Source organism: Eschrichtius robustus, chromosome 19 (genome assembly GCF_028021215.1).
Source record: "Eschrichtius robustus isolate mEscRob2 chromosome 19, mEscRob2.pri, whole genome shotgun sequence".
NCBI lineage: Eukaryota > Metazoa > Chordata > Mammalia > Artiodactyla > Eschrichtiidae > Eschrichtius > Eschrichtius robustus.
Genome location: NC_090842.1, coordinates 61449261 through 61476766, shown reverse-complemented (window position 1 = coordinate 61476766; position 27506 = coordinate 61449261). Strand labels below are relative to the sequence as shown.

The 27506-nt window shown below is 54.1% G+C and overlaps 1 protein-coding gene across 3 annotated transcripts; it reads right to left on the bottom strand.

Annotated features, from left to right (window-relative positions):
* On the bottom strand, positions 1 to 27506 carry DHX34 (DExH-box helicase 34). 3 transcript variants are annotated; one of them, XM_068529070.1, is made up of 17 exons: positions 27437 to 27506; positions 23587 to 24579; positions 20896 to 21207; positions 19397 to 19651; positions 16247 to 16349; positions 15071 to 15288; positions 11306 to 11480; positions 9769 to 9962; positions 8987 to 9088; positions 7158 to 7400; positions 6724 to 6897; positions 6232 to 6364; positions 4939 to 5045; positions 2285 to 2566; positions 1322 to 1498; positions 968 to 1106; positions 1 to 242 (listed from the first exon to the last, which is right to left on the bottom strand). In XM_068529070.1, exons 2-17 carry the CDS (start codon positions 24289 to 24291, stop codon positions 109 to 111), a joined length of 3453 nt encoding a protein of 1150 aa, XP_068385171.1. In that variant the 5' UTR covers positions 24292 to 24579; positions 27437 to 27506; the 3' UTR covers positions 1 to 108. The 3 variants fall into 3 exon arrangements, with proteins under 3 accessions (XP_068385171.1, XP_068385172.1, XP_068385173.1); XM_068529071.1 differs by having other exon boundaries at positions 6247 to 6364; XM_068529072.1 differs by lacking the exon at positions 2285 to 2566.

Below are 27506 nucleotides of genomic sequence, written 5' to 3'. Positions count from 1 at the left end.
GAAGTTCCATCAGTGAGACTTTATTCACATATTTATGCTCCCTCCCCGCGTAGGCCGGGGGCTTGGGCGGGAGCCCCGGCCCCGGCCCTGGCCCAGGACTGGCTGGGCTCACACGTGCTGCCTCCTGTGCCGCAGCACCTCCGTGGGCGTGAACAGAAAGTCCTTCTGGCAGGCCTCGCAGTGGTAGGGCCTCTGCAGGGCGGATGCCTTCTGGAGGGGCTCGGGGGCAGCTTCCTCAGCCCCTAAGGGAGAGGAGACGGGAGGCTGTGAGGGGGACGCGCCATTGCATGCTCTCACCCCCACCCAAATCCCAGAAACCTGGCGGGGTTAGGCTCTCTCCTGGCCTCTGGGGACTCCAGCTCTGTGTCCTCCAGGAAGCCCTCCTTGATCAATACACACACAGAGGCGAGTCTTTGTGTCCCAGGGGGTGAGAGAGACACAGAGAAAGACACAAGCAGAGACACAGAAACTGAAAGAGACAAATAGAGCCCAGGGGTGGGACCACGTGGCCCTACAGCCATCTCCCCAGCAAGCGCCAGCGTGTGGCGTGTGGGGCACCACAGCAGACTCTGTGCCCGGGTCTGCCCACTGCAGCGTCCCCTGGCTGACAACAGGATGGACGTGGCCAAGGCAGAGACAGCTGCAGGACAGAGGAAAGAACAAGAGCCACGGCAAGAGAGAGACAGAGAAACAGACAGGAACACACAGGCCGACCGGACAGGCGGAGACACAGAGACCAAAGAGAGACAGACACCACGACCTGAGAATGAGGTGGCTCCAGGGCCTCCTGGTCCCAGGCTCTGGGTCCTTGTGACGGGGTCCGCACGTGGCCCCAGCCAGAGCAGATGGCTGAGGTCGTGGGTCCCCAGAGTGTCGAGCAAGTGCCCAGAGGCACAGTCAACAACCACAGGCTGGACGGACAGCTGGGCAAACACAGGCGCCCCGGCCGCCACCGCCCCAGCCTCACCTGGGGGACCGTCCTGTGGGGCCTTGGGGCAGGTGTTCTCGTGGGCGATGCGCTCCAAGGGCGTGAAGGGCATGTGCAGGTCGCAGTGGGGGCAGGTCCAGAAGGTGCGGAGACAGTCGCTGTACAGGTCCGCATCGCTCTGCGACAGGCAGGTTGTGTCAGGCCTGGCTCCCCGCCGCCCCCCGCCGCCAGCCTGGGACCTTCCCAAAACCCCTCGGGGCTGGCAGGCCCCTTTCTGAAACTGCATCCCTGGACTAAGCTGGAGTGTGGTTGGGGGCAGAGGGTGGGGGGAATCACTGAAGTCACATTTTCAGGGGCAGGAGGATGAGGGGCCAAGGTGGGGTCCGTGCTCACCGTGAGGCAGCTGTAGGTGAGGAAGTCAGTGACTGCGTAGCCCCCTTTGGTGGGATGGGGGGACGGGGTAGAGCAGCCAAAGAGGCCAGGGAGGCTGGGGGCAGCAGTGATGGTCTGGGGTCCCACATAGAGGTTCTGGATTTCCAACCCTGTGAGCCGCCGGAGGCTGTAGGAAACCTGAACAAAGAGAGACAGGAAATAGGGGAGAGGCTCAGGCAGACATGATCGGAGCACCTGGATCCAGCCGTGCCGAAAGTCCACCCCTGGACTTTTCAGTTATGGGGGCCAATTGCTTAAGCCAATCACAACACGGTTTCAGATACTCATGACCACAGGCTTGTCTAGAACATTCCCTGATGCCCCATCCCCCATCTCACCTGCCTTCCCCAGACCCCTTCTCTCCTTATGACTGCTGGGAACACATCCAGACCTTAAGTCTGACCTGCAAGTCTGGCCACCTTGCCCCTTCTCCTCCAGCACGTCAGCCTGTTCCCCTTTCCCTGGTCCACTGGGTCGCACCCCATCCACGGGTAATAGCAATAGAATCAGGAGCAATTCTCAACTCCCCACCACTAAAAGAGGTGGGGGATCAGTTTCAAATCTGCTCCGTCCGAATTCTTCCTGTCTGTCCTCCACAAATAGACAGATACCTTACAGCTTCCCTCTCACACCCTGCACGCCCTTAACTGCAAACGAGGGGTAACCTGCACCACACATGCAGTATGTATTCATGAATATCTGTTGAATGAGGGCCGCAGGGGTTAATGGCATGGCTCCTGGGGTCAAACCCTGGCTCTCCCCTTACCAGCTGTGTGACGTTGGGCTTGTCATCAACCTCTCTGGTTTGAAAACCCCCAAATGTGTGCATACTGATGAGCTGGAAGCCAGGCCTTCCAGAGCTTTCATCCCTATGGCTGATGGCCCCTCTGGCCAAGGGGGTGCAGGTGCCCCGGAGGCGGGTACCTTGGACGCCGTGAACTGCAGCAGCTCCCTGCTCAGGGCCGCCACCTCCTTGCGGTTCACGGGGGCCTCCTCCTCCTCATCTCTGTCCTCCAGCCGCCACCGGGCCTGGTGGGCCAGCTGCCGGTCCAGGGCGCTTTCCCAGTGGGCCCGGAGCCGCAGGGAAGCCGCCAGGAGCCGGACAGCACTCTCACTGTCCGCAAGCTGGAGCTCCAGCCAGCCATCGGCCACCAGACGGCAACAGTCACCATTGGTGTCCAGGGACCGGCTGAACAGCAGGAGGGACTGGAAAAGAAGGGGCAGGAGACAGGCAGTGGCAGGAGGGGCAGGATGCCATCATAGAGGGGCCCCCCGCCTGGCTGGGCTCCTGCCCACCCCCCACTCTCCCACCCACCCATCCAGACGTCCACCTGTCTCTCCAGAGCATCCACCCACCCGCGCAGCCGTCCACCCAGCCCTGCAACAAATACTGGCCACGCGCCTACTCTGTGCCAGACACTCTTCCGGGTGCCAGAGACACAACGTGAACAAGATGGACTCAGGCCTCGCCCCACGGAGCTGAAATTCTACTCGGAGAAAGAGACGAATGAAGACTGAAGAGTAAAACACAGAGCAGGTTCCAAGAAGTCAGGGAGTCGTCACCTGTGCTGGGGGCCAGTGGCCGTCTCCATCTTCTTAGGGTTGGGGCTACACGTGTGTGTCTTTGTCAACACTCGTCAAATGGCGCGCTTACTATGTGTATGCGTCAGCCTCTATACCTTTTATCCTCAAAATACATACACAAATACTGAATGCTAGTTAACGGGAAGCAGGCTGAAGTGCTTACAGGTGAAGGGTACTGATGTCAGCAACTTACTTTAAAATGCATCAAGAAATTCAAAAGAAAGCCCACCTATTAAAACAGATTGATGAGTGGAGAGGTGATAAAGCAAAGACCGAATGTTAGCTGTAGGACTGGGGAGTGGGAATATTGAGTGTTCACTCTACACTTCTTTCAACTTTTCTCTTTGAAAACTGTCAAGATAACACGTTGGGGAAAATTCTATGGGATGGGGCGGGGGTGAGTGGATAGGGCAGGACTGGCCACGGGTCGAGGGTCTGTGGGGCTGGTGATAGAATATGAGAGTTCAGTGTGCTATTCTGTCTACTTTTGTGCATGTTTAAAATTCTCCATCATCAGAAACTGTACGGGGCAGGGACAGGGGCAGGGTGGGGCGGATTAAAATATCAGGCAGCATCTCGGCCAGCAAAGCCGTGTTTCCGTCCTGAGGTCCTGCTGATCACCAGTGCTCCGGCCCTCGCCCCACCTCATTCCTCCATCCGGCGCTGGTACGGCATCTGGTGTGGTCTCTTACATTTGTGCTTCTCTTTACCATCTGCCTCCCCCACTTATACATGAGCCCCACGAACACAGGGAATCTTGTCCATTCTGATCACGACTGCATTCCCAGCGCCCGGAAGAGTACTTAGCGGCTGGTGCCAGGTGGCCACTCAGTACATGTTTGAACGAAGACATAACGGAGCAGATCAGAGTTCGCTATCTTGGTGCCAGTGGAAATCAGCGTCAACAACATCTCCCAGGGCTCTAGGAAGGGTTTCTCTCTTCCCTCTATGTTCCCTGGGATGGAAGCGAGGGGGTCGGGGTAACGGGGACGCCCACCTGATGGGGGGAGGCCTTAGGTGTGGCCTGTGACCCTGAGCTCAGGCTCAGCCACTTGCTCGCTGTGGGGCTTAGTCAAGGGACACGCCCTCCTCCTCACTGCCCCCTGCCCCCAGCCCCATCTTCTCCCCTATGAAGTGAGAATTGTGGCCAGGCCTGGAACCACAGGGTGGCCACAGTGGGCACACAGGTGTGGCAGCTACTGCTGTCAGGAACCCCGCTTCCTGGCTGCAGACACATATACACACGTATATCTGCAACCTGAGCACGTCCTCAGCCTCCAGCGCCACCCGCTCCTGCCCTACGACTGCAGTCGCCTCCTTGCTGGGCTCCTGGCCTCTGCCCCGTGTCAGACGCTGTCCCAGCTCTGCTCAGAACCCTCTGGTGGTGGGGGGGAGGGGGATCCAGTCTCACCTGCCTCCCTGACCTCTTCTCCAGCCACGCTCTCCCTCACTGACTCTGCTCCAGCTGTTCCGTGTCCACACCAGGCATGTGGTGCCTCAGGGCCCTTGCACTTGCTCTTCGCTCTGCCCAGGACACTCTTCCCGCAGAGATCCCTACGGCTCCCTCCCTCCCTCCCTCAGGTCTTTATTTGACTGCACCTTCTCAATGAGGCCCACCCGGATCGCCTAATTCCACACTAGAACCTGTCCCCTCCCCTCCCCCCTCAACCCACCCCTCCCCAATCCCCTTACCTGTTATTTTCATTTTCCCCAAACGCTTATCGCCCTCTACCCTATCATTTAGTGCTGCACTGCGTTTAGTGCTACTGCCCGCCCTCCCTCCGCGAGATGTGAGCTCCTGGAGAGCAGGAACCGGGTCTTGCCTTGTGCAGCTTCCACAGGTCCTGGCACCTGGCAGGCACTCAGCGAGTAATGAATGACAGCAGCCAGCCTGGGGGAAGGTGGCTCCTCCAGGCCCACCCGGGGCCCCCTGCCCTGGGACACAGCCATGGCACCGGGAGCCGGGAGGCAGGGAGGCTGGGGCGGGGACGCACCTGCAGGGCGGGGATGCGGACGCAGTTCACCAGGTACGGTTTGTTGGTCTCCAGCAGGGACACGAAGGTGAGGAGCTGGTGCTTGCTGCTCATCTTGTCCTTGTCATCTGAACGGGACGAGGGGACGGCTCAGCTCCCCCCCCTCCCACACCCGTCATCCCCCAGCGGCTGCCTGCCCCACCCGGGCCATTCACACATCCACACAAAGAACACGCTCACGTGTGTAACGATAAAATGCCTGTGGCTTATTCTTAAATACTTTGCCAGGCTGGATGTGATTTTGGCTATTCAGTGATACTAAGAGCTACTGTTAATTTTGTCAGGGGAGATGACAGCATTGTGGTGATGCAAAAAAACAATCCTTAAGAATATGATTTTTATTATTATTACTAACTGGTAAGATGTCTGGGACCTGCTTTAACATGCTCCAGCAAAAAGGAAAAAAAAAAAAAAATTCAAGGGGACAGAAGAAACAAGGATGGAAAAATGGTGACAGCTACAGCTAGGTAAGAGCACGGAGGGTTCCTCACACTCTCTCTACTGGGAAGATGCTTGGAACTTTCAAAATGTTTTCAAAAAGGAGTAAAACAATGTAATAGGAAGAGGGTAAATTCACTTGGAATTTATAGCACTTAAAGATTAGAGAGAAAATTTCAAATTCTATCTTTGGTATTTAAAATCATAAACCTTACCTTTTGGGGTTACTGTTTACCATTTTAGTGCAGTGTGTTACTTTCTTTACAAACAGGAGAAGGATGAGCTGTGTTTCAGCGCTCAGGCAAAGCACACAGCTAGTCCTTCACGTTGCAGACGTGAAGCCCGCTCCTGAGTGCAGGGCCTGCGCCTGGGGAAGGGCACCCTGGTGGGACTGGCCTGGCCTGAGTGCAGCCTCAGCTGAGGCGACTTTTGTGGCCTGGATCCCACTAGCAGGTAGACCGTATCCAACTGCCTGAATGCTGGGGCTGGGGGAGCCCCCCAGGCAGGACCAAGCCCTGAAGTTCACGGGGCTCCCGGGACAGGTCTCCTGGCAGGCGCTGCTCTAATTGCTAAAACCTCAGGCCTCGGGGCTCGGGGCAGCCAGCACGTAGTGGGAGGGCAAGGCTCAGCAAGGGGTGGACTTGCCAAGGCCACCCAGCCAGGTCTGGCTCTTGGGACCTGCAGGTCCCACGTCAGAAGCCCCAGCGAAGCTGAATGTGGGGAGGAGCGAGGGGGTAACCCCAGATGGCAAGGGGCACCCTGAGGTCACTGTCCCGCCCCTCACGTCCCCGATGGAGGGCTTCTCCCCACCCCTACCTGGGCTCACGGTACCTCGGCTCCCATCGCCGCCCCTGGCCTCCTGTTCCTGTGTGTGCAGCACCTCAGGGCTGTTGGCGAAGATGCAGGTGGGGTGCAGCACGGCGCCCTGCTTGGTCTCGGTGTGGAAGATCTGGAGAAGCCGAAGGCGGGCGCTGGGTGACAGAGGCCCTCAGACTTGCTCTTCCCGCTGCCAGGTTCCCTCCTCCTCATCTCAACTCAGAAGTCTCCTCCTCCAGGAAGCCCTTCCTGACCTCCTCCAAGGCTGATCAGGTCCCCCTCCGCCCCTGGGTCCCCATCCCGACCCCAACCACTCTGGTCATCTGTCTGGGAACGAGTCTATCCCCTGCCCCTGCCACTAGACTGCAGCCCCACAAGGGAATGGCCAAGGCTGTTTCAGTCACTGCTGTATCCCCAGCACAGAGCAGGTGCTGGGAAGGGGTGACAGATGACAAAACACACACGGGGACGGGGAGAGGGAAGGAGACCCACCTGGTCCAAGTCCTTGCGGCCGCTGTTGAACGGGTCCGGGATGGCAAGCTGGGGGTAGAGGCCCCGGCCCAGCACCAGCTTGAGCAGGGCCATCTGGTCCCGAGTCAGGGCCTGGGCCGAGCTGGCGGCCGCCTGCAGCTGCTCCAGGTTGTGCCGGAGCTTAAACTTCACATCCTGGTGGCAACACGGGGGAAGGTGGGTTCCCGAGGGCCCTCCCCGCTACCCCAGGGGCTTGTACTGCAATCTGTGGATCCAAGGGTTTCTGTAGACTCCTGTCCATGGAAACCTGCCTCCTGAATGAGGGCAGGGCTGTGTCCTCTCAGACCCCAGAGCAGGGCCATGTCCCATAAGACCCCCAGGGCAGCCCACATCCCCACTCTGATAAACTCCATCCCCACCCACCCCAGGCACCAGTCAGCCCCGCGGCGCCTCACCTGGATGTCCACGTTGTCGCCAGCCCCCTGGGAGGCTGTGCCGCCCCGGTCCTCATCGCTGGAGCCGCCGTCCTGGTCCTCCTGGAGCCGTAGCACCTTGCGCCTGCGCCCCTGGCCCTCCTCGTGCTGGCGCTTCAGCTGGTAGAGCGCCTGGCGCTCCCGGCGCTGCCGTAACCGACTGTAGCTGTCCCCCGGCTTTGAGGCCTGGGCCCTGGCCAGCAGCCCGTGGTCTTCCAACAGCTCCTGGGGGCGGGCGGGGCCCAAGTGAGGGACACGGGGCAGGCCAGGCGTGCTCTGGATGCAGACGCACGTTCCGGTCTGGGGCCTGCTGCTGGCTGGCACAAGACCTCACCCTTAGAGCCACACTTTTCCTCAAATGAAAAACGGGGCCCTTCCTGGGACCTCCCTGCTAGGGCTGTTAGGGCTGAAAGGGGCTGTATGAGAACAACTCTTTGCATGGTGCCGGGCACATGACTGCTCCGGGAAACAGCCGTCTCTGTCATCAGCCAACGGAACACCTGGGCCAGCCGCCAGGAGGGAGGAGAGGAGGCCAGGCGATCACCACCCAGGGTCCTCCCCGGGGCCTCCTCTCCACACAGTCGTCAGCAGGCTCCGGGTACGCTCAGAAATGCCAAGACCTGGGCCCCATCCCAGAATGACTGAATCAGAATCTCAGGGGGGGTGGGTGTGGAATCTGGATATCACGGACCCTCCCCGTGATTCCAATGCACATTAGAGACCTACTGCCCACGCCTTTGGAAGCAGTCTCCCAGGGACCTACTGGATTGGACCTTCTGTTTCTCATCAAGCCCCGACCAACGAGGAGAGATAGGATATCATATGTGACTCAGAGAGTGAGAGAGAGAAAAGGACCCGCACTTTTCATTAGTTTCTCAGCGTCTGGGGCTCAACAAAGGTTGAACCGTCGCTCTTTAGAAAGTCAGAGATGTATAAAAAAAAAAAAAAGAAAGTCAGAGATGTTGAGAGATGCCGAGAACAGCTGGGATGTTGGTGGTCCCCAACGTGGAGACCCCTGCGATTGCGTGGGAGGCCTTGGCAGTGACCGTCCACTCTGGGCCGCAATCTGCCCTCCTGTAGCCGAGAGGAACGGTTACACCGTTATTTTCGTTCCGTGGCACGCTACACGACCGCAGAGAAGTCCTCGGCACTGGATCTTTTTGTGCTCGAATGGAAAGATGCCCGTGGAATATTAACGACACAAGCAAGCTGTAGAACCACATCCTCATAATGACAATGAAAACTGCAAACATTTGTATGGGAACACCTGTGTGTCAGGCCCTTCTAAATAGCTCTACGTGTATTAACTCATTTAATCTTCATGGGAACGCTGGGAGGCAGGGGCTGTTTTTAGCCTCCCCGTTTTCAGAGCGAGGAGCTGAGGCCCCGAGAGGCCCAGTAACTCGCCCAGGGTTGCACTGCTAGCAAGCAGCAGAGCTCAGATTCACTGCTGGGACGTCCGGCTCCAAATCTGGTGCCCCGTGCAGCCTGCCGGCACTCGGCCAGCTCGGCTCCCCCACTCCAGAGAAGGCGGCTTTTTGTGAGGATGCGGCTTGTGACCCTGTCCACCCCTCCAGGAAGCCCTCCTGGATCTCTACCCCTTTGCCCGGGCCCCACCCCACACCTGGTGATGTGACGGTAGGGGAGGCACGTGTAGGGTGGGACTCATGACTGTCAGAGGATGGGAAGCCGTGCCGCAGAAGGTGTTCATGCACACCCCACTCCAGCGCCCTCCACCCCCGCTCGCCAGGTCTGTTCCTGGCCCTGTCTGCCTGGGCAGGCCGGCCCTCACCCCTCCTCCCGGGCCTCACCTTGAACTGGCGCCGCAGGTTGGCCATCTCATACAGCCGATGCTCCTCTATGCCCCGGTGGCGGCACCACCTGCGAGAGTTTCTGCTCCGTTCAGATTTCACCTGGGTGGAGGTCCGGCCACCAGAGGGTCAGGGCCTGGCCAGCTGGGAGGAGGGATGGGGGTGCCGACCCACTGCCCAGACGAACCCAGTGTGAGCCCAAACACCAGCCTCTGGGAGGATGGCAGGCAGGCCTGCCGGCCCTCCCTCAGCACCACCTGCTCTCCTCCTTTTTCCAGGTCTCAGCCCCACTGCCCCCTCCTACAGGAAGCCCTCCCAGACACCACATGGGGTCAGACACCCTCCCTGGGCTCTCCCAGCCCCTTGGACTCCCCATCACAGCCCATTCTGGGTGGTCACTGTCCAGGGACGGTCTCTCTCCTGCACTGAACTGGGAGCCCAGGAGGGCCGGGCCAGCACTGCCCAGAACAGGACCCGGCCCGGTCAGGGAACGTGTGCTCGAGATAGAGCCCCCACCCTAAGGCATCTAAACTCTCTCCAGATGGCACTGGCTTTCGTCAGTGCTTTAGAAACCGCAGGCTCCCCCTCAGGCGGGGGCCTCTGCACGTGCTGGTCCCATGAATGGAGTCGGGGTCCTCCGCAGACAGGCCCGGCCTGCGGAGGGCTCAGTGGTCGTCCCTGGGGTGGGGGTGGGGCGCACAAGGAGGAGCCACAGCCTCAGGGAGGCCCTGGCCCCGTGAAGAACGGCAGCCAGACGGGGGGCACCCTGCTGTCAACCTCACCTGCACCCAGGTGTTGAAGACGTTGAAGAGCGTGAAGGGGTCGCCCTGGTCACTCTCCAGAGGTCGTCGCGCCGCCACACACTCGGGGTTGCTCTGGGCGCCGCGGGTGAAGGGCGACTGGACGCTCAGGGCGGCGGCGATGGTGAGCACAGGCTCCGCCAGGTGGAACATGGAGCCCAGGATCAGCATCTTCCCTGGGGGCAGACGCCGCGCTGAGCCTCCTGGGCGCCTGACAGCACCCCCAGCCCTCTGGGACCCCTGACCCCCCCTCCACCTCACCCACAGAGGGCCTCGGGAGCCAGAGGGACAGAATCAAACCCAGAATCGGATCCCAATGTGATGGAAGACTGTTTCCACCTGCCCCAAGGTCAGTGGCCTGCATGCCATGCATCTGACTCACCCTCACTGTTCCCCTAGCCTACGTTTCCAGAAAGATCCTGTTACACATGTAGCCTCATAAGATAAAGTAGGGCAGTAAAACAAGGCTGTCCCAGAACCCCCTAGCTCTGTCACCTCAGGCAAGTCCCTCCACCTCTCTGTGCCTCTGTTTCCCCATCTGTGAAATGGGTTAACTGCAGCATCTACCTGCTGTGAAGATGAACTGTGTTTCACCTGTGAAGCACTGGGAGCTCCACCTGGCACAGAGCAAGAACGGTGACTGAGCCACCTGGGCCCAGAACTGCCCAGCACTGCATCATCTGTGTCTCCTGCTCCGCAGAGCCTGGGGACCGATGGTGCCAGCCTGCCTGGGGCGTGCCTCCCTGGCGAGCGAGGGACAGCCTTTCTCTGAGCCTCGTTTTCCTCAACTGTACAACACGAGCGCCCAGAGGCCCTCCCCTCACCAGGTGAAGATGAAATAAGGGCCACAAAGTCTTCCATTGACACAAAGCAAATGCTCACAGACTGTTCCCTTTCGTCTCAGATCTGATTCTCCTTGCACTAGCCCTGTTTCCTTCTAAAATAAACAAAAATAACCATTTCCATAGCTGTGGGTGGCCCCCAGGGTTGGTGGTATCCAGCCCGCTGCCCGTCCTGACGCTCCAGCGTGTCGCAGTGATGGAGACTTTAACGACACTGACACAGGCAGAAAGCTCTCCTGAGCATTATGCTTGGGAAGTGGTGCCCCAGGTGGTAGAACTCAGCTAGGAATATTCTCTGGGCCGTGGATTGCTGGTAGACACAGAATGTCTCAAGTCAGGAGGATTGGGCAAGATGAATATGCCTCGGTCAGCAAGTTCCTCGGGAGGGGCAGGGATGACTCAGGAAGAGCAAGAGGAAGAGGCAGGCGGTTTTGACATCCAACCGCAAGAGAGGGGGTACCACGGTGGAGCTGGGGACAGGCTGTGCAGAGGAGGGAAGTGTCTGTTTTGTTTACTGTTGTATCCCTGGCGCTAGAACAGGACCTGACACAGAGGACCTGAGAATGAATGGACAGGGCCCAGAGAAGGACCAGACTTGCCCCCGGGTCACTCAGAGCGAGCGGTGTCCCACACCCATTCCCAGGACCCTATGTGATCACCCAAAGGGGGGTCCTCACCAATCACGACATCCACAGGCAGCTGGGCCAGCAGGGACCCGATGGGGGTGAGGGCCTCTGAGCTGTCCAGGGCCCCCTGGTCCCGGAGGTAGACGATGGCCGTTTCCAAGCTGGTTGGTGGGGGGGGCTCGATGAAGGGAAAGGTTCGGGGGTCCCCCACGCTCATGCTCTTCATCTGGAATGAGAACCAAACCCTGTCAGGAATGGGGAACACATGAGCCACTGTGGAACACTGGGGGACCCAGGGATCACAAACTTGTGATACTTTAAAATGCGCAACGTCAAGGCCCATTGTACAGAAGCAGGGAAGGAGGGCCATTATCTGTCTGTCTGCCTAGCAGCTCTTCTCCACACCCTGGCCATGGAGTGAGCAGACGATCTAAGCTGGACCAGTTGAGGTTTCTCAGCCTCTGGTCAGAGCGACTGACTAAGGAGTGAGCACATGACCTGAGCTGGGCCATTCAGAATCCTTCCCTGGGACTTTGCAGACTGGAGCTGAGAGAGAGAAGCTCCAGCATCCTCTCTGGTTGTGAGGGGCCAGGATGGAAGCCCAGAGCTATTGTGGTTAGTTTTTCCACTGCCTGGAAATTAGCCCAGTCACAGCAGATGGAGAAATCCTTAATTTTTCCTAAGCTAGACTCCCCCCACCCCGCAACATGGACACACAAATCCATAAAATCCCCTTTTCTGCTAACAACAGTTTGAGTTGGGTTTCTCTCACTTTTGACCAAAGCATCCCGACTGATCCAAAGGCCCAGAGGGGTAGCAGGTCATGGGGAGGAAGCAGTGACACAGGTAGCATCACCAGGCCTGGCATGGCATAGGGAAGGACCACCTCTCCGGTGAGTGGATGAAGGCAAGGCCGGCATGCGGCTCACGTGACCATGAGAGGGTGAGAACAAGGCTCAGAGAGCCTAGGGGTTCAGCCAAAGTCTCCGCGTAAGGTGCCCTGCTCTCCTGGGCCTGATCTGGAGGGCACCGGAAGTTCTGGCATCCACCCAGCAACCAGTGGTACCACCTTCCTCCCTGCTCACGAAGCTGTGGTGTTGTCTGGGAGATCACTAATACTCATTAAAAGACCTTTGAACTAGAAGTTCTGGGTGAGGGGTAGGGCACGGATGTTTTTTGTTTTTTTAAGCGCTCTCGTGATTCCAACGTGCAGCTGGGACTGCGAATCACTGCTCTGATCCAGTCGGGCAATGCCACCCACCCCCCGGACAATTACAGGTCACAGAGTGGACACGTGACCCGGTTCTGCTGACAAGACAGGATGGGAGACCAGCCAGGGGGCTTCTGGAAAAGGTTCCCACGGCCTTAAAAATGAGACCCACAAATTGGGAATTCCCTGGCGGTCCAGTGGTTGGGACTCCGCGCTTTCACTGCCGTGAGCCTGGGTTCAATCCCTGCTTGGGGAACGAAGATCCTGGAAGCTGCTTGGCACGGCCAAAAAAAAAAAAAAAAAAATGAGATCCACAAAGAGGGGCAGTTCATCGCCTCTGCAGCCAGATAGTAAAGAAGGAGGAGGTGCTGCCCATGGCTACCAGAGCCAGGTGGCATTCATGAAGCACGCTCTGGAGCTTGGAGCCTCAGATGGAATCCGGGCTCTGCCACTTGCCAGCCATACCACATGGATCAAGCTACTTAACCCCTCTGCATCCTTTTTCTCATCCATAAATTGGAATTAAGTTTACCTACTACAGAGATTGTGTGAGGAGCAAAAGTTATATACGTAACTCAGGCACCTAGAACAGAGCTAGCACACAGGAAGTACTAGGTAAGTGCTTTTCGTCATCATCATGATCATCGTCATTAGAACGGCTGCTGACAAGCTGAGGCTGGAAAGCTAGAAAAAACCCTGGTCCTTTATGACATCACCATTCTATTTAAATAACCAAGCCTGGGGACTTCCCTGGTGGTCCAGTGGGTAAGACTCCACGCTCCCAGTGCAGGGGGCCCGGGTTCAATCCCTCGTCGGGGAACTAGATCTCGCATGCCGCAACTAAAAAAAGATCCCACGTGCCGCAACTAAGACCTGGCACAACCAAAATATATTAAATAAATAAATAAATATTAAATAAATAAATAAATAACCAAGCCTGGAATTTCCCTATCTCAAGGTTTCTTGTTATGTGAAACGGTACGTTTTCTGTATTGTTCAAGTCAGCATTTTTCAAACAGCAGGTTATGTGAGTCAGAACTCCATGACATGGGTCACAACTGGCATTTTTTTAAAAGGAAATCAAACGAACAGAAACAATCAGTGTGCATCACCCATAGGAAAGGGGGCTGGTTCATGCCTCTCTCCCACCTGGGCACGTGTGAGCCTGAGGCAGATGCCACCTGCTGTTCCCCACTTTCAATTTCTGCTTCTTCCTGAGCACAGAGACTACACTTCCCAGCCTCCCCTGCGGCGAGATGTGGCCACCGAACTGAGCTCTCACCAGGGTGAGTGGAAGGGAAGTACACTGCTTGTGGACATGGCCCTCACACCCTCCCAAACGTTAAGTCCCACGCTCTCTCCCCATTGCTGGCTGACACACATGATGAAGAGGCCCCAGGGAGATGACGGAGCCATGAGAGGAAAAAGGCCTAGGTCTCTGAATAAAGGAAACTGCCCACCAACCCAAGGACTAACGTTCTGCTGTGTTGGCTGTTATGTGAGTGGGTCTATTTGTCACAGCAGCCTAATCTAAGCAAAACTAACTACTGAGATACGAGCCATGACATAAAATGTACTGAGAAACCCTGGTTTTTTGTTTGTTTGTTTTTGTTTTAATAAATTTATTTATTTTTGGCTGCGCTGGGTCTTCGTTGCTGTGTGCGGGCTTTTCTCTAGTTGCAGAGAGCGGGAGCTACTCTTCATTGTGGTGCGAGGGCTTCTCACTGCAGTGGCTTCTCTTGTTGTGGAGCACAGGCTCTAGGCGCACAGGCTTCAGTAGTTGTGGCATACGGGCTCAGTAGTTGTGGCATACGGGCTCAGTAGTTGTGGCTCACGGGCTTAGCTGCTCCACGGTATGTGGGATCTTCCCGGACTAGGGCTCGAACCCATGCCTCCTGCATTGGCAGGCAGATTCTTAACCACTGCGCCACCAGGGAAGCCCAAAACCCTGGTTTTAAAAGCCACTTCTTGGGGCTTCCCTGGTGGCGCAGTGGTTGAGAATCTGCCTGCCAATGCAGGGGACGCGGGTTCGAGCCATGGTCTGGGAAGATCCCACGTGCCGCGGAGCAACTAGGCCCGTGAGCCACGATTGCTGAGCCTGCGCATCTGGAGCCTGTGCTCCGCAACAAGAGAGGCCGCAATAGTGAGAGGCCCACGCACCGCGATGAAGAGTGGCCCCCGCTCGCCACAACTAGAGAAAGCCCTCGCACAGAAGCAAAGACCCAACACAGCCAGAAATAGATAAATTAATTAATTAATTAATAAAAAGAAAATTCACCCATTAAAAAAAAATAAATTAAATAAATAAATAAAAATAAATAAATAAAAGCCACTTCTTTTTTTTTTTTTTAAAGCCACTTCTTGATGGATTTTCTGTTACAGCTGAAAGCATTCTGATTGAGTCACAAGGTTCTTCCCATGACCCTGTGGATTTGGGGGGATAGTTCTCCCCTCAATACGGGATCTGACATTTGGAAGGAATGAGCTCCACTCAGTGGCCTGGCCAGCCCTGCCCTTCCTGACCCTGAAACCATGTCTAAATGCCTCCTGGGTTCCTCTCTGGCACCAGCACTCAGGATCCAGTCCCTTACCAGCCCCTGCCTCACCTGCAGCACCAACGCATCCAGGGCGACCCTCCGAATCTCCGGGACAGGGTAGGGGGCGAAGGCATCGTAGTCCGATTCGGCATAGAGGCGGAAGCAGACACCAGGGCCCGTGCGGCCCGCCCGGCCCTTACGCTGCTCAGCACTGGCCTGACTGATCCAGAACTCCTGCAGCCGCTGCAGTTTGGCCTGCGGGTCATAGCTCATCTCCTTCACCTTCCCTGGGTGGGCAGGAAGGTAGCAGGGAGGGAAGGGAATGTGTGTGCGGGAGCCACGTGGGCCCTCCGTGCGCCTGGCCCTCTACCCAGCCGTTCACTCACTGACACCCTCACTTACCCCTTTGTCCCAGTAACACTAACTGAGAGCTTACTCTTGGCCCCACCCTACCATTTTGTTAATGTATTCTTTAGTTTCCTCATTCACTTATCTTTTCATTTATTTTCTCAAGCCTTTTCTTACTCAGAGGTTCAGTCATCCAACATAAAATTATGGAATCTTTTGTCATCAGTGGCATCAGATTCAATACAATAAGATAACCGCTGACATTTATTGAGCATTCACCCTGTGCCAGGTACCAGCCTCAGCCCCCAAATGTATTAACTTCTTTAATCCTCACAACCTGAGGGAGGTGCTGTTATTATTGCCATTTTACAAATGAGCAAACTGACGCACTGAGAGTCACACAGCCGTCTGTCACACACCTGCAGGCTGGCCCCAGTGTCTCCTCGCCACTAGGCTATGCTGACTTTCCAGAGAACAGTCTAGTTGGGAAGACAGACAATAAATAGATTGAGATATATAAAATATAATGCCCGTACTATGAAGAAAAATAAAGCCTCATAAGGGAAGTGACAGTGAAAGGAGATCACTTAGATAAAGTGAACAAGTGGGCTTCTCTAACGGGGAGACATTGGCACAGGTCCTGAAATAAGGTGAGGGAGTGAGCCATGTAAAAATCTGGGGAGAGACAGCTGCCAGCACAGACGACGGTAAGTGCAAAGGCCCTGAGGCAGGAGCAAGCTAGGAAGGCCTGAGCAAGATTAAGATGCTGCCACTGCTCCACAGCCCTAAACACTACCTCCTCCCTGCTGTGGTCCGGAGTTCCCTCACGACATGTGCACAGCTCCAAACCCCACACTTCTCACCAGATCCTTGAGGTAGCTGGGGGGCAGCGCTTACCAGAATCTACGACAAAGCGGATCCCATCAATGGTGACTGAGGTTTCAGCGATGTTCGTGGAGAGGATACACTTCCGGACTCCAGGTGGGGCCATGTCGAACACCTGGGGTATAGTGAAGAGGCGGCATCAGTGCCTTGTCTTTCTCTCACCCCAGGCCCTTTGCACAACTAACTCGGCACTCACTAACCCATGTGTCCAGTGGCCTCCTGGATGTCCCATGGGCACCTCACAGCCATATGTCTAAAACAGCCTCAGCACCTTCTACTGAACCCTTCCCTACTCGGGGCCCCATCTTAGAGATGGCTCATCATCTACTGCATCACCGGGGCCAGAAACCTGGGCTGTCCTGGGTGTTCCCTCCCTTCTCACCCACCCAGCCACACCTGACTATCTTAAACATCTCATGAATTCATTCCCTCCTCCGCAAACCCACAGCCCCTGCCCTGCTCCACGCCCCTCCTTTCCCACCCCAATCCCGCTCCAGCTTCCTCCCTGGTCTCTGGTCTCTAGTCTCATCCCCTCCCATCCAGCCTTCACATGCAGCAGAGGGATCTGCTAAAGCACAAACTGGCACTGCCCGCCACCTTGCTCAGAACCTTCCCATGATCCCCCCCGGTGCCCTCAGGACAAAGCCCACCACCACACTGGGTCTTCAAGGTCCCTGGTGGTCTAACCCAGCCCACCTCTCCAGTCCCATCTCTCCTGACTTCCCCTTCACAATCTGGACCCAGCCACTTTGAGTGCAGTTTCCCAGCTGTCCCATCTTTCTCTCACCCCACGCCCTTTGCACAAGCCCTTCTCATGTACCCAAGAGACAGCCAAGCACAGTGGTTAAGAGTGGCTGTCAGCAACTGCAGCCTGCAGGCCAAATCTACCCTGCCACCTGTTTTTGTAAATCAAGTTTTAATGGAACACAGCCTCACCAGGTCAGTCTACAGCTGCTTTCTACCTGTAATAGTGGAGTAGTTACGACAGAGACCATAGAGCCCATAAAAACTAAAAATTTGCCCTCTTCACAGAAAGTCTGCCAACCTCTGGTTAAGAGTATGGGCTCTGGTACCAAATTACCAAGTTCTACAGCCTGGCTCTGCCAATTATGTGACTTTGCATAAGTGCCTACGCCTCAGTTTCTGTATCTGTTGAATGGGGACAACAGGACCTGGCAGACAGGGCGGCTGTGAAGATCAGAGGCAACGAGTACACAGAGCTCAGGACTCCGCCCAGCACAAAACAAGTGCTCCACACACTTCAGCTGGGACACGCTTCTCCTTACCCCCTTCCTAGAATGGGGCTTTCTCAGGTCTCCACGTGCAGAGTCCCTTCCTCCAGGAAGCCTTTCCTGAATCCACCAAGACTCTGCTCTCAGAGTATCCAGAGTCCTCCTCTACCACTTGTGGGATTGTCAATTACTTGTCTATCCCCCCTCAGCAGACCAGCAGCTTGAGGGGAAGAACCATAACTCAGCTCCCACTGTGTCCCAAAGAGGCCCCTTGGAGCAAGGGGGGCATTAAGGAGGTGCTCAAAGGTTGTTTCTTTAATCACTAAACAACCAAGTCTGACCTGAAGGGATTCTTCCGGAGGTGACTATGGTAGTCAGCCTCCAGGACAGCCTGGGGGAGTCTCAACTCCTGGGATTCACACCCTCACCCAGCACCTTCCCCCTGAACAGGGCAGACCGGGTTAAAAACTAAGGGATAGGGGCTTCCCTGGTGGCGCAGTGGTTGAGAATCTGCCTGCCAATGCAGGGGACACGGGTTCGAGCCCTGGTCTGGGAAGATCCCACATGCTGCGGAGCAGCTGGGCCCGTGAGCCACAATTACTGAGCTTGCGCGTCTGGAGCCTGTGCTCTGCAACAAGAGAGGCCACGATAGTGAGAGGCCCGCGCATCGTGATGAAGAGTGGCCCCCGCTTGCCACAACTAGAGGAAGTCCTCGCACAGAAACGAAGACCCAACACAGCCATAAATAAATAAATAAAGTGTTTAAAAAAAAAAACCCAAAAAACTAAGGGATAGGGCTTCCCTGGTGGCGCAGTGGTTAAGAATCCACCTGCCAATGCAGGGGACATGGGTTTGAGCCCTGGTCCAGGAAGATCCCACATGCCGCGGAGCAAGTAAGCCCGTGTGCCACAACTACTGAGCCTGTGCTCTAGAGCCCGCGAGCCACAGCTACTGAAGCCCACGTGCCTACAGCCCATGCTCCGCGACAAGAGAAGCCACCACAATGAGAAGCCCACACACTGCAACGAACAGTAGCCCCCACTCGCCACAGCTAGAGAAAGCCCGTGTGCAGCAATGAAGACCCAACGCAGCCAAAAATAAATAAAATAAATAAATTTAAAAATAAATAAAAATAAATAAATAAAATAAAACTACCTACTATCTGGAAATTTAAAAAAAAACAAAAAACAAAAACAAAAAAAACTAAGGGATACTGTTTTCATCATTTTTAGAAATGATGGTTTGTGATTTCCAAAGCTAGGTCATAAAAGATGTGGTGGCTTCTACTTTGGTCTCTTGGGAAGAGCCAGCCACCATATTGTGAGGACACTCAAACAGCCCCCTAGAGAGGCCCCCAGCCAAGAGCCAGCTCCATCTGACAAGATAATCCTCCAGCCACAGTTAAGCCTTCAGATGAGAGCATCCCCAGCTGACATCTGACTGCAACCTCATGAGAGTCCCTGAGCCAGAACCGTCCAGCTAAGCTCCTCCCAGATTTCTGATCTACAGAAACTATGTGAGATAATGAATGTAACAGTAAACGTGCTGCTAGGTTTGGGGGTAATTTGTTACACGGCAATCAACAACTAAGACAGTGACCCAAAGGCCTCTCTCCCAGCACCCTTCCATTCCAACCAGGCGGTCTCTTCACCTTTCCCCACACCCCACTCACAGGTTCCCACCTCCAGGCCTTTGCTCAAGCTGGTTCCCCCCACCTGGACTGCCTTCTTCCCTCTTCTCCTACTCAAAACCCTCCTTGTCCTCCAAAGCTCAGCTCCAATGCCTTCCACCTCATCAGGAGCTCAAAGATGGGAGCAGCCCCTCTGCAGCCCACAGCCCTGGCTTGTGGAGTCACATCAGTCCTGCATTAGCCGCCCTCAACCCCTCCTAGACCCGCATCTGCCCCACGCGGCCTGGCTGCATGCGCCACCTTGTCCTGGTCGGCCACAGAGAGGGCACTGTGCAGCGGCAGCACCGCCCAGCGCTGGGTGTGGCTGGCGTAGGTCTGGGCGGCCTCGAGCACGGCGCTGATCTCCGCCATGCCACTGAGGAAGACCAAGAGGTCACCCCGCTCCTCGGGTGGGTACTTATTGTCAATGGCCTCCAGCACCCTGAGGAAGGGCCGCGGGTCCAGCTTCTCCGACTTGGATGTTGTCGGCTCGGCCTCCTGCGGCTGGTACACGACCTGTGAGGAGACAGCCCCAGGCAGGAGCATACCTTGTCACTCCAGCTCCCGAGCAACGGGGCGGGGAGGTCACAGGCTGACAGAGAAGACACAGATCAGTCAGGCAGCAGACAGCACACTCAAAGACGATAATTTGAGGAGGATGTAATAAAAGGTCAAAGTATCAAGGTAATTGGAAGGTTTCTGGGGTGCTGGTAATGTTCATGTTTTTTAATCTGGGTGCTGGCTCTATACAGGTATTTAATTTGTGATAATTAATTGAGCTGTACACTTGTGATATGGGTACTATTTTGTATCCAGAGTGTTAACTCCAACAAGAACAAAATTTTAAGGGGCAGAGTTGGGATTAAAACTCTAGAAATCACTTCTCTGAAAGCATCCTCACTGTTTCTAATGGCTACTTAGAAGACAGACTGATGGGCATTTAGACCCAGAAACCACAAGGGACAGTGCATCTCCTGGTGCTAGGAACCTCAGAGCTCTTAGCAATTCCTGGGCCCAAAAACAAGAGGAAGTAGTGGTTATCAAAACCATAAAGGAGAGAGCTGTGTGGAGAGACATCTCGAAAAGGAGCTGTGACTTCGGGTGAGGATCACAGTTCACTGGAGACCTCGGGGGAGGGGGCTGACTCTCCTTTTCCCACTGGTCAACCAGAAGGCAGAGGGGAAAGGGGTCCGTTTGTGCCTCCCAGGGAAGACAGGAAGGTGGGGAAGGGACAAGGAGATCTGGAAGGGCAAACAGAAGCTATCGAGCACAGGGCCATGTCTGTCTGTGAGTGGGATTCAAGTCCTGGCTCTGCCACTTCTGAGAAACTGCTAAACACCCTGTAATGCACAGGGCAGCCAAGAATTATCCAGACCCAAATGTCAAAAGCGCTGAGTCTGAGAAACCCTGCCCTAGGAGATGGTAGAGCAATGAGAAAAGAGGAGCCTGGGTCCCTGAATGACCACGTAGAACAGAGCTGCCCATCAGCCTGGACCAGCCACATTTGGCTGGCTTGGGTCATATATGAAAAATTTATTTCTATGTTATTTGAGCCTTTAAATTTTGGGGTCTCCTCTAACAAGCACTTAGCACTCTATCCAGCACACTGTAAATGCTCCAAAAACAGCAACTTTAAAAAAGAGAGAGAGAGAACATCATTAATCGAAGAGATGGGAAACAGAGAAGAGAAGAGAAGGGACATGTCCAGGGTGGCCAGAGGCCAGGTGGGAAGTCTGGGGAGGGGGGAGGGGGGCACCGACCGTGATGGGGAAGAGCCTCCCGGGCACCTGTACCACGGGGGCATTGCCGAAGTAGCTGGAAAAGAGCGAGATGTTGATGGTGGCGGACATGAGGATGACCTTGAGGTCAGGTCGCTGGGGCAGCAGGCGCCGGAGGATACCCAGGAGGAAGTCGTTGTGGAGGTGCCGCTCGTGGACTTCATCCACGATCAGGACCTGGTACTGCGGCAGGCTGGGCTCCCGCTGGATTTGCCTCAGGAGCAGCCCCACTGTCAGGAACACGATCTTGGTGGCCGCCGAGCGTGTGCTCTCGAAACGGATCTGGTAGCCGACCTGGGGGTGGGGGGCAGTGGGAGCGTGTGGTCAGGAGAGGACCTGGGCCTGGGCCACAGCCCCTCGCCCTCCCCAAACTGAAAATCTGAGCAAATGTCCCACATCAGACTCTGGAGTCCAACAGGCTTGGGTTCAAATGCCACCTCTGCCACTTAGTGCTGTTGACTTGGGCAATTCCATCCCACAGATGCATATTTTTTCCTCCTAGATGCTGTGAGAATTACATGTGCTAATGCACATAAAGTACTTGGCACAGAGCCTGATGTATGATACTAATTAATTATAATAGTAATGCTTAACCTTTCTTTGAGTCCTTTCTATGTACCAGGAACTACTTTAAATCTTTATGTATATCAACTCACTTCATCCTCACAACTACCACACAATATAAGCACTAGTATTACCCTCACCTCAGAAATGGAGAAACTGACACCAGTCATCCAAAGTAAAACCGCTAAAAAGTGTTATTGAGAGGAAATGTATCTTAACCCCTACCTCACATCATACACACATTGATTTCAGATGAATTACAGTCTTAAATGTAAAAGTTTTTAGAAAAAAACAGAACATCTTCATGACCCTAAAGTATGCAAAAATTCCTTACACAGAACCCAAAGAGTGGCAACCATGAAAAGAAAATGACAGACTGTATTATATTTAAATGAAAAGACACCATCATCAAAAGACACCATTCAGAAAATGAAAGGAAACTCACAGAATAGAAGACAAGATTTACCATACATAAATTCTACAAAGGCCTCATATCCAGACTCTATAAAGACATATAAATCAAGCACAAAAGCACAGAAAACACAAAAGCGAAATGGGAAAAAGACTTGAACAGACCCTTCACAAAAGAGGATCTCCAAATGGCTAATACATACATGAAAAGGCACTCAACGTCCTTAGTCATCAAGGAAACACAAATTAAAACTCACAATGCAGGGACTTCTCTGGTGGTCCAGGGGTAAAGAATCCGCCTTCCAATGCAGGGGACGCGGGTTCGATCCCTGGTCGGGTAACTAAGATCCCACATGCCGCGGGGCAACTAAGCCCTCTCGCCACAACTAGAGAGAGAAAAACCTGCATGCCACAACTAGAGAGAAGCCCGCGCTCCACAAGGAAAGATCCTGCATGCCTCAACAAAGATCCTGCATGCCACAACTACTACCCAACGCAACCAAAACAAAACAAAACTCACAATGCAAATTAAAATGTGGTATCACTACAGACCCACTGGAAAATCTAAAATGAAAATGATTAACCATAACAAGTATTGGTATGACCCAGTGATCCTACTCTTAGATATATACCCAACAGAAATGTGTACCAAAACACACCAACAGGCATGTTATAGAATGTTCGTAGTGGTACCATTCACAAGAGCCTAAAACTAGAACTCTCCCCAGTTCCCATCAACAGTAAAAGGAACTAATATCTGTGGTGCCTTCACAGTGGAATACCACACAACAGTGTGAGTGAATGGTGTACATCTACATGATAATACTACAGGTGAGTCTCACAAAACTAATATTGAGCAACAGAGGCCATCACTGGCAACAGTGAGCAAGAGAACATACTTTTTGATTCCATTTATAAAAAGTAAGAAAAAGAGGGACTTCCCTGGTGGTCCAGTGGGTAAGACTCTGCGCTCCCAATGCAGGGGGCCCCAGTTCAATCCCTGGTTGGGGAACTAGATCCCGCATGCATGCTGCGACTAAGAAGTCCGCATGCTGCAACTAAAAGATCCCGCGTGCCGCAACTAAAACCCAGCACAGCCAAAACAAACAAATAAATAAATTTTCAAAAAAGTACGAAAAAGAGGAGAAAATAGTCTAGCACTAAAATGACAATCTATCCCTAAGAATAGTGATGACTCTTGAGGCCTCAAGGCAGTAACTGGGAGGCGAAACGAGAAGGTTTCTGGGGTGCTGGTAAGTTTGATTTTTTTACCTGAGTGCTGGTCACAAAAATGCAGTCAACTTATGAAAATTCACAGAGTTATATACGTATGATACGTGCATTCTTCTGTATTGAGAGTATGATAACTTCAATAACAAAAATGTTTAAGTGGTCGAGCCAGGATTAGAACCCTAGAACTCATTAGTAGGAAGCACCCTCATTCTTTTTTTGTGACTGCCTAGAAGAAGACTGATAAACACTGAGGCATTTCCGATTTTTGACTGTTAAAGTGCTACACTGGGTAATGTTAGTGCCTCTGTCATTTGGACCATCTCCAGGCCAACTGATAGATAAATTTCTAGAAGAATCATCACTGGGTCAAAGGGTAAGCGCTTTCGTAACAATACTGCCATAGGGCAACCAACTTATTCCGCAAGGTCACTGGGAAAAACCGGAAACCTGTTCTGTCCCACTCACCTGTGAGCCATACTGACTGAGGCTCTCAAAGCCAACCCGCTTGGCCAGTGAGATGCAGGCGATTCGCCGGGGCTGGGTGCATGCCACGTGACTGAAGCCAGCAGCCAGCAGGTACTGGGGCACCTGAGTGGACTTGCCGCAGCCCGTGTCACCTGCCACCACCACCACCTGGTGCTCCTTCAGCGTCTGCAGGATGCGGTCCCCGTACTGGGCGATGGGCAGCGCCATGCGCTCACGCTGCAGTTTGGCCAGCCGCCCAAACGCCTGCTTCTGGCCAAAGTCCAGGTAGTGCAGCAGGGCCTGGCGGAACTCAGACACTCTCTCCGGGGCCAGGCGCCTGCCTAGCCCCCGAGAGCGCCGAGTGTCGGGGCCAAGGACGGAGAGGTTGATGCGGTAGCGTGGGTCATAAGCGCGAGGTAGGTCGGCCAGTGCCGGGATGCTGTGCTTGGGATGCCTAGAGTCTTTCTCCTCCTTGCTGGTGGTCTTGAGATTCTGGAATCTCTGCAAGCGTTCAAAGAAGGTCCAGAACTTCTGGCACTCCTCAGAACCCTGCCGGATATAATCCTCATCACCGAAGAAGGCGTCCTCGAAGAGGTGACGTGTCTCTGGACAATTCCAGTCCCATTTCTCTGGGTCCTCTTCCTGATGGGGAGCCGGGGATCGGTCTCGGGGACCCCTGCCCTCCCTTGTTCTGGGAGGCGGCATGCTGTGGCTAATTCCAGTGTTGTCACAAAACTGGCCTCAGTTCTGATCACCTGGACCAGATATTCTCAGCCATTCCCCACCTCCTGCGGTGAGAGGCCAGTGCCTGCAATAAGGAAGCACTTTCCCTTCAAGGAGCTAATTTCCTCCTCAGGGGTGGGATAGGATCACGGCAGGTGCTGGCAGAGTAAACGGCCTGCGGCCTGGGTCAAGCTGGTGACACGCAGGGCACCTCATGACTCCTGTGGTGAGCTCTGGGATGGACACAAGTTCATCCTGGGATTTCGGGCCCTGAATGTTTGCGGGAGAGAAGAGAGGACATTCATTCATTTTTAGAAACATTTACTAAGAGCCCGCTGTTTCGCAAGCACTCGACTAGGGGGAGGGGCAGCGAGGAGTATGAGCACAGAGTCCCACAGGTGGTCATTTCGCCAGACTCGGACAATCCCGAGATGGAGGCTGTGATAAAGGAAGCCCAGGGGGCTGCAGGAGCCTTCCTTGACCGTGCTAGGGAGTCAGGGAAGGATCCCCGGACGAGGGAATGTTTGACCTGAAGGAATGTAGGTCATGTGGCCAGTCAACAGCAGAACGTGGTCCTGAGAGGTAATAACATGAGAGAGTTGTGGTCCACTGAGTTTCAGGACCCCTGAGGACCCTTTGAAATCAAGTGCACAGTTTTGCAAGTGTTGCATTATGTACATTTTGTTTTTGCCTGCCCGGCACTTCTTTTTTTTTTTTTTTTTTCAGAAAAACGTATGCACTTTCCTTTGGAGAGCAGCCCTTGTTGGAATCCACATGGTTCCCACTGCCTTTAAGTTAAGAGAATTCCTACCGGTTGGGCAAGTGACAAAGGCCTGGCCAATCACAATAGCCTACTCCCCCTTTAACCAGTGACTGGTCTGAGGAGTGGACACATTGGCCCGAGGAGGGCCAATCAGGGCCTTTCCCTGGAATTTACACTGTTATTAGGAGAGAAAAGCTTATTTACTGTGGCTAAGCAAGGACAATATAAACAGGGAGTTGTCTGCAGTAGCTCTTAAATAGTCTTTCCTAGAAATCTATCCTACAGAAAAGCCTGCACGTGGGCACAATGAGGCACACACAAGGATGGTCAGCGAGCAACTACAAGGAGAGAAGTGGAAGAGGGATGGGGAGAAGCTTGGCAACATCATTTAGTGCCTGAGGCTTAGTTCCCTCCAACCCTCCACTTCATGGCTACACAAGAAAGTGTCTTCTTCTTAAGGTTTGGTTTCTGACTCATAGCTGATTAAGTCCTAACTAACAAAGCACATCCCCTTGTATGTGCAATTTTCTGGAGGGAAGCCCATCACTCAGATTCTTAAAAGAGTTTATGATCTTAAAAGGGTCCCGAGACTTCCATGGTAAAGACTTCATGGTCAGGCAGATCTGGGTTTGAATCGCAGCTTTATCATTTATCAGATGTGTGACCACTGGCAAATTAAACCCTTTGCGGTTTTCTCCATCTATAAAATGGGGACAATACCCATCTCAAAACACTGCAATGTTTATCACCTAGCCTGGCACAGAGAAGCTAAATAGGTAACTGGTACACAAGTCCAGTGCTTTCTCTGCACCATGACTAATAGCGAAAACAGTGAGAGGAACCACGGGCATATAACCTGGGAAAAAAATTTACACTCAAATGGCCACAATTCACCTTGGTTCATTAGCAGTGCTTTCACCTACTCTGCCTTCAGTCTCTGAGGGCCATCACGGAAGAGTCCAGAGGTTCCATCTCTGTAGCCTCAGAGGGACCCAGACCAACCCTGGGAGTTATTAGAGCCAGGGGAGGGTTTCAGCTGAAGAACTTGAGAACTGGCAGAGCTGCTTCCCACAGAAGCAGCAGCCATGTGCGGGGATGTCTGGGGAGTGCACATCACTTCCTGGTAAACACCTGGGCTGCGTGATGCCACAGCACCTTCAGAGGGAATTCCTGTTCTGGAAGGGAAGGAAAAGGCCTTGGAAGACTGCCGTGACGCTGAGCCAGTGTTCCTCAGAAAAAGGCAGGGACAATTAGATGGAGGAGAGCATTCCTCCCAGACTGCTGACTGCCTATCCTTGCACGTGGGCCAGACTGAGAGCACCCTCATGACTCTCAAGGAATCCATTCTCTTAAGACTACCTTTTAGACCTCCTGGACCTACTAGTTTCTCTGTAACTGTGTCTCGGACCATCTCTTGGTCTCTGGGCCTGTGTTTCCTAGGCTTAAGGCTTTTACAGGTTTTCTCTGCTTCCCTATTTCTCTGCTGTCTGGATCTCCATCTTCAGGTCTCTTGTCTTTCTTGGTCCATCTTGCTCACCACCCTCATCTCTCTTCCCTTTCCTTGCCTGGTCCCATCTCTTTTCATTTATCTAATGTGCTCCCATTCTGATTCTGTTCTTTAGTCTGATTTTCTCTCCAACTGTCTTTCTCGAACTGTCCATTCGACGCCACTCCACTTCAGTTTTCCATCTGACTGTCTCATTTTCTGTTTGAATCTTTTTTTCTGACTCTCCGTTTTCGTCTCTCTCCATCACTCTCTTCCTCCATCATGACTCTCTCATTTCTCTCCACTTCTCCCTAAAATTTTGTCACTCAGTTGTCTGAAGTTTTAACAATAGCTAACATTTACTTAGGGCTGACGCATATACCAGGTACTATTCTAAATCACTCATATACATCTATATGCATACATATACATCATACACACATATACACACTTTTCTCGCAACCCTAGTTTTCCACTCTCATCTTTCTACGTTTCCCTCCATTTCCCAAGTTCCCGGTGCGATCACATTTCTCTCGTAGTCTCTCTGAACCTCTCTCGGTAGGACCCATCAGCCTCTTGCCCTCGACCTCTCCAGTCTTCAGCTTCCCTCCTCTCTCAATCTCCCCGTCTCTCGGTCTCAGTTTCTCGAAGCTTCTTTCCGTGCCTCCATTTCTTTCAGCCTCTCTGACCCTCAGGTTCTCTCAGGAACGCTCAGGCTCCACCTCGGTCTGTTTCTCCTGGCTGCTCGGCCTCCTCCAACACACTGCCTCATCTCGGGATTTCCCTCCCCACCTCAGCTCGCTCCCAACACGTTCCCGGACCCGATCGGACTCCGGTCGCCGCCGCCACTGCCCTGCGCAGCCGCCCCACCCCCTCACCTCGTTAACCGCCGCGAACGCCTCAACTTCCGGTCCGCAGGGTCCCTCACGCGCCCGAAACCGGTCCTGC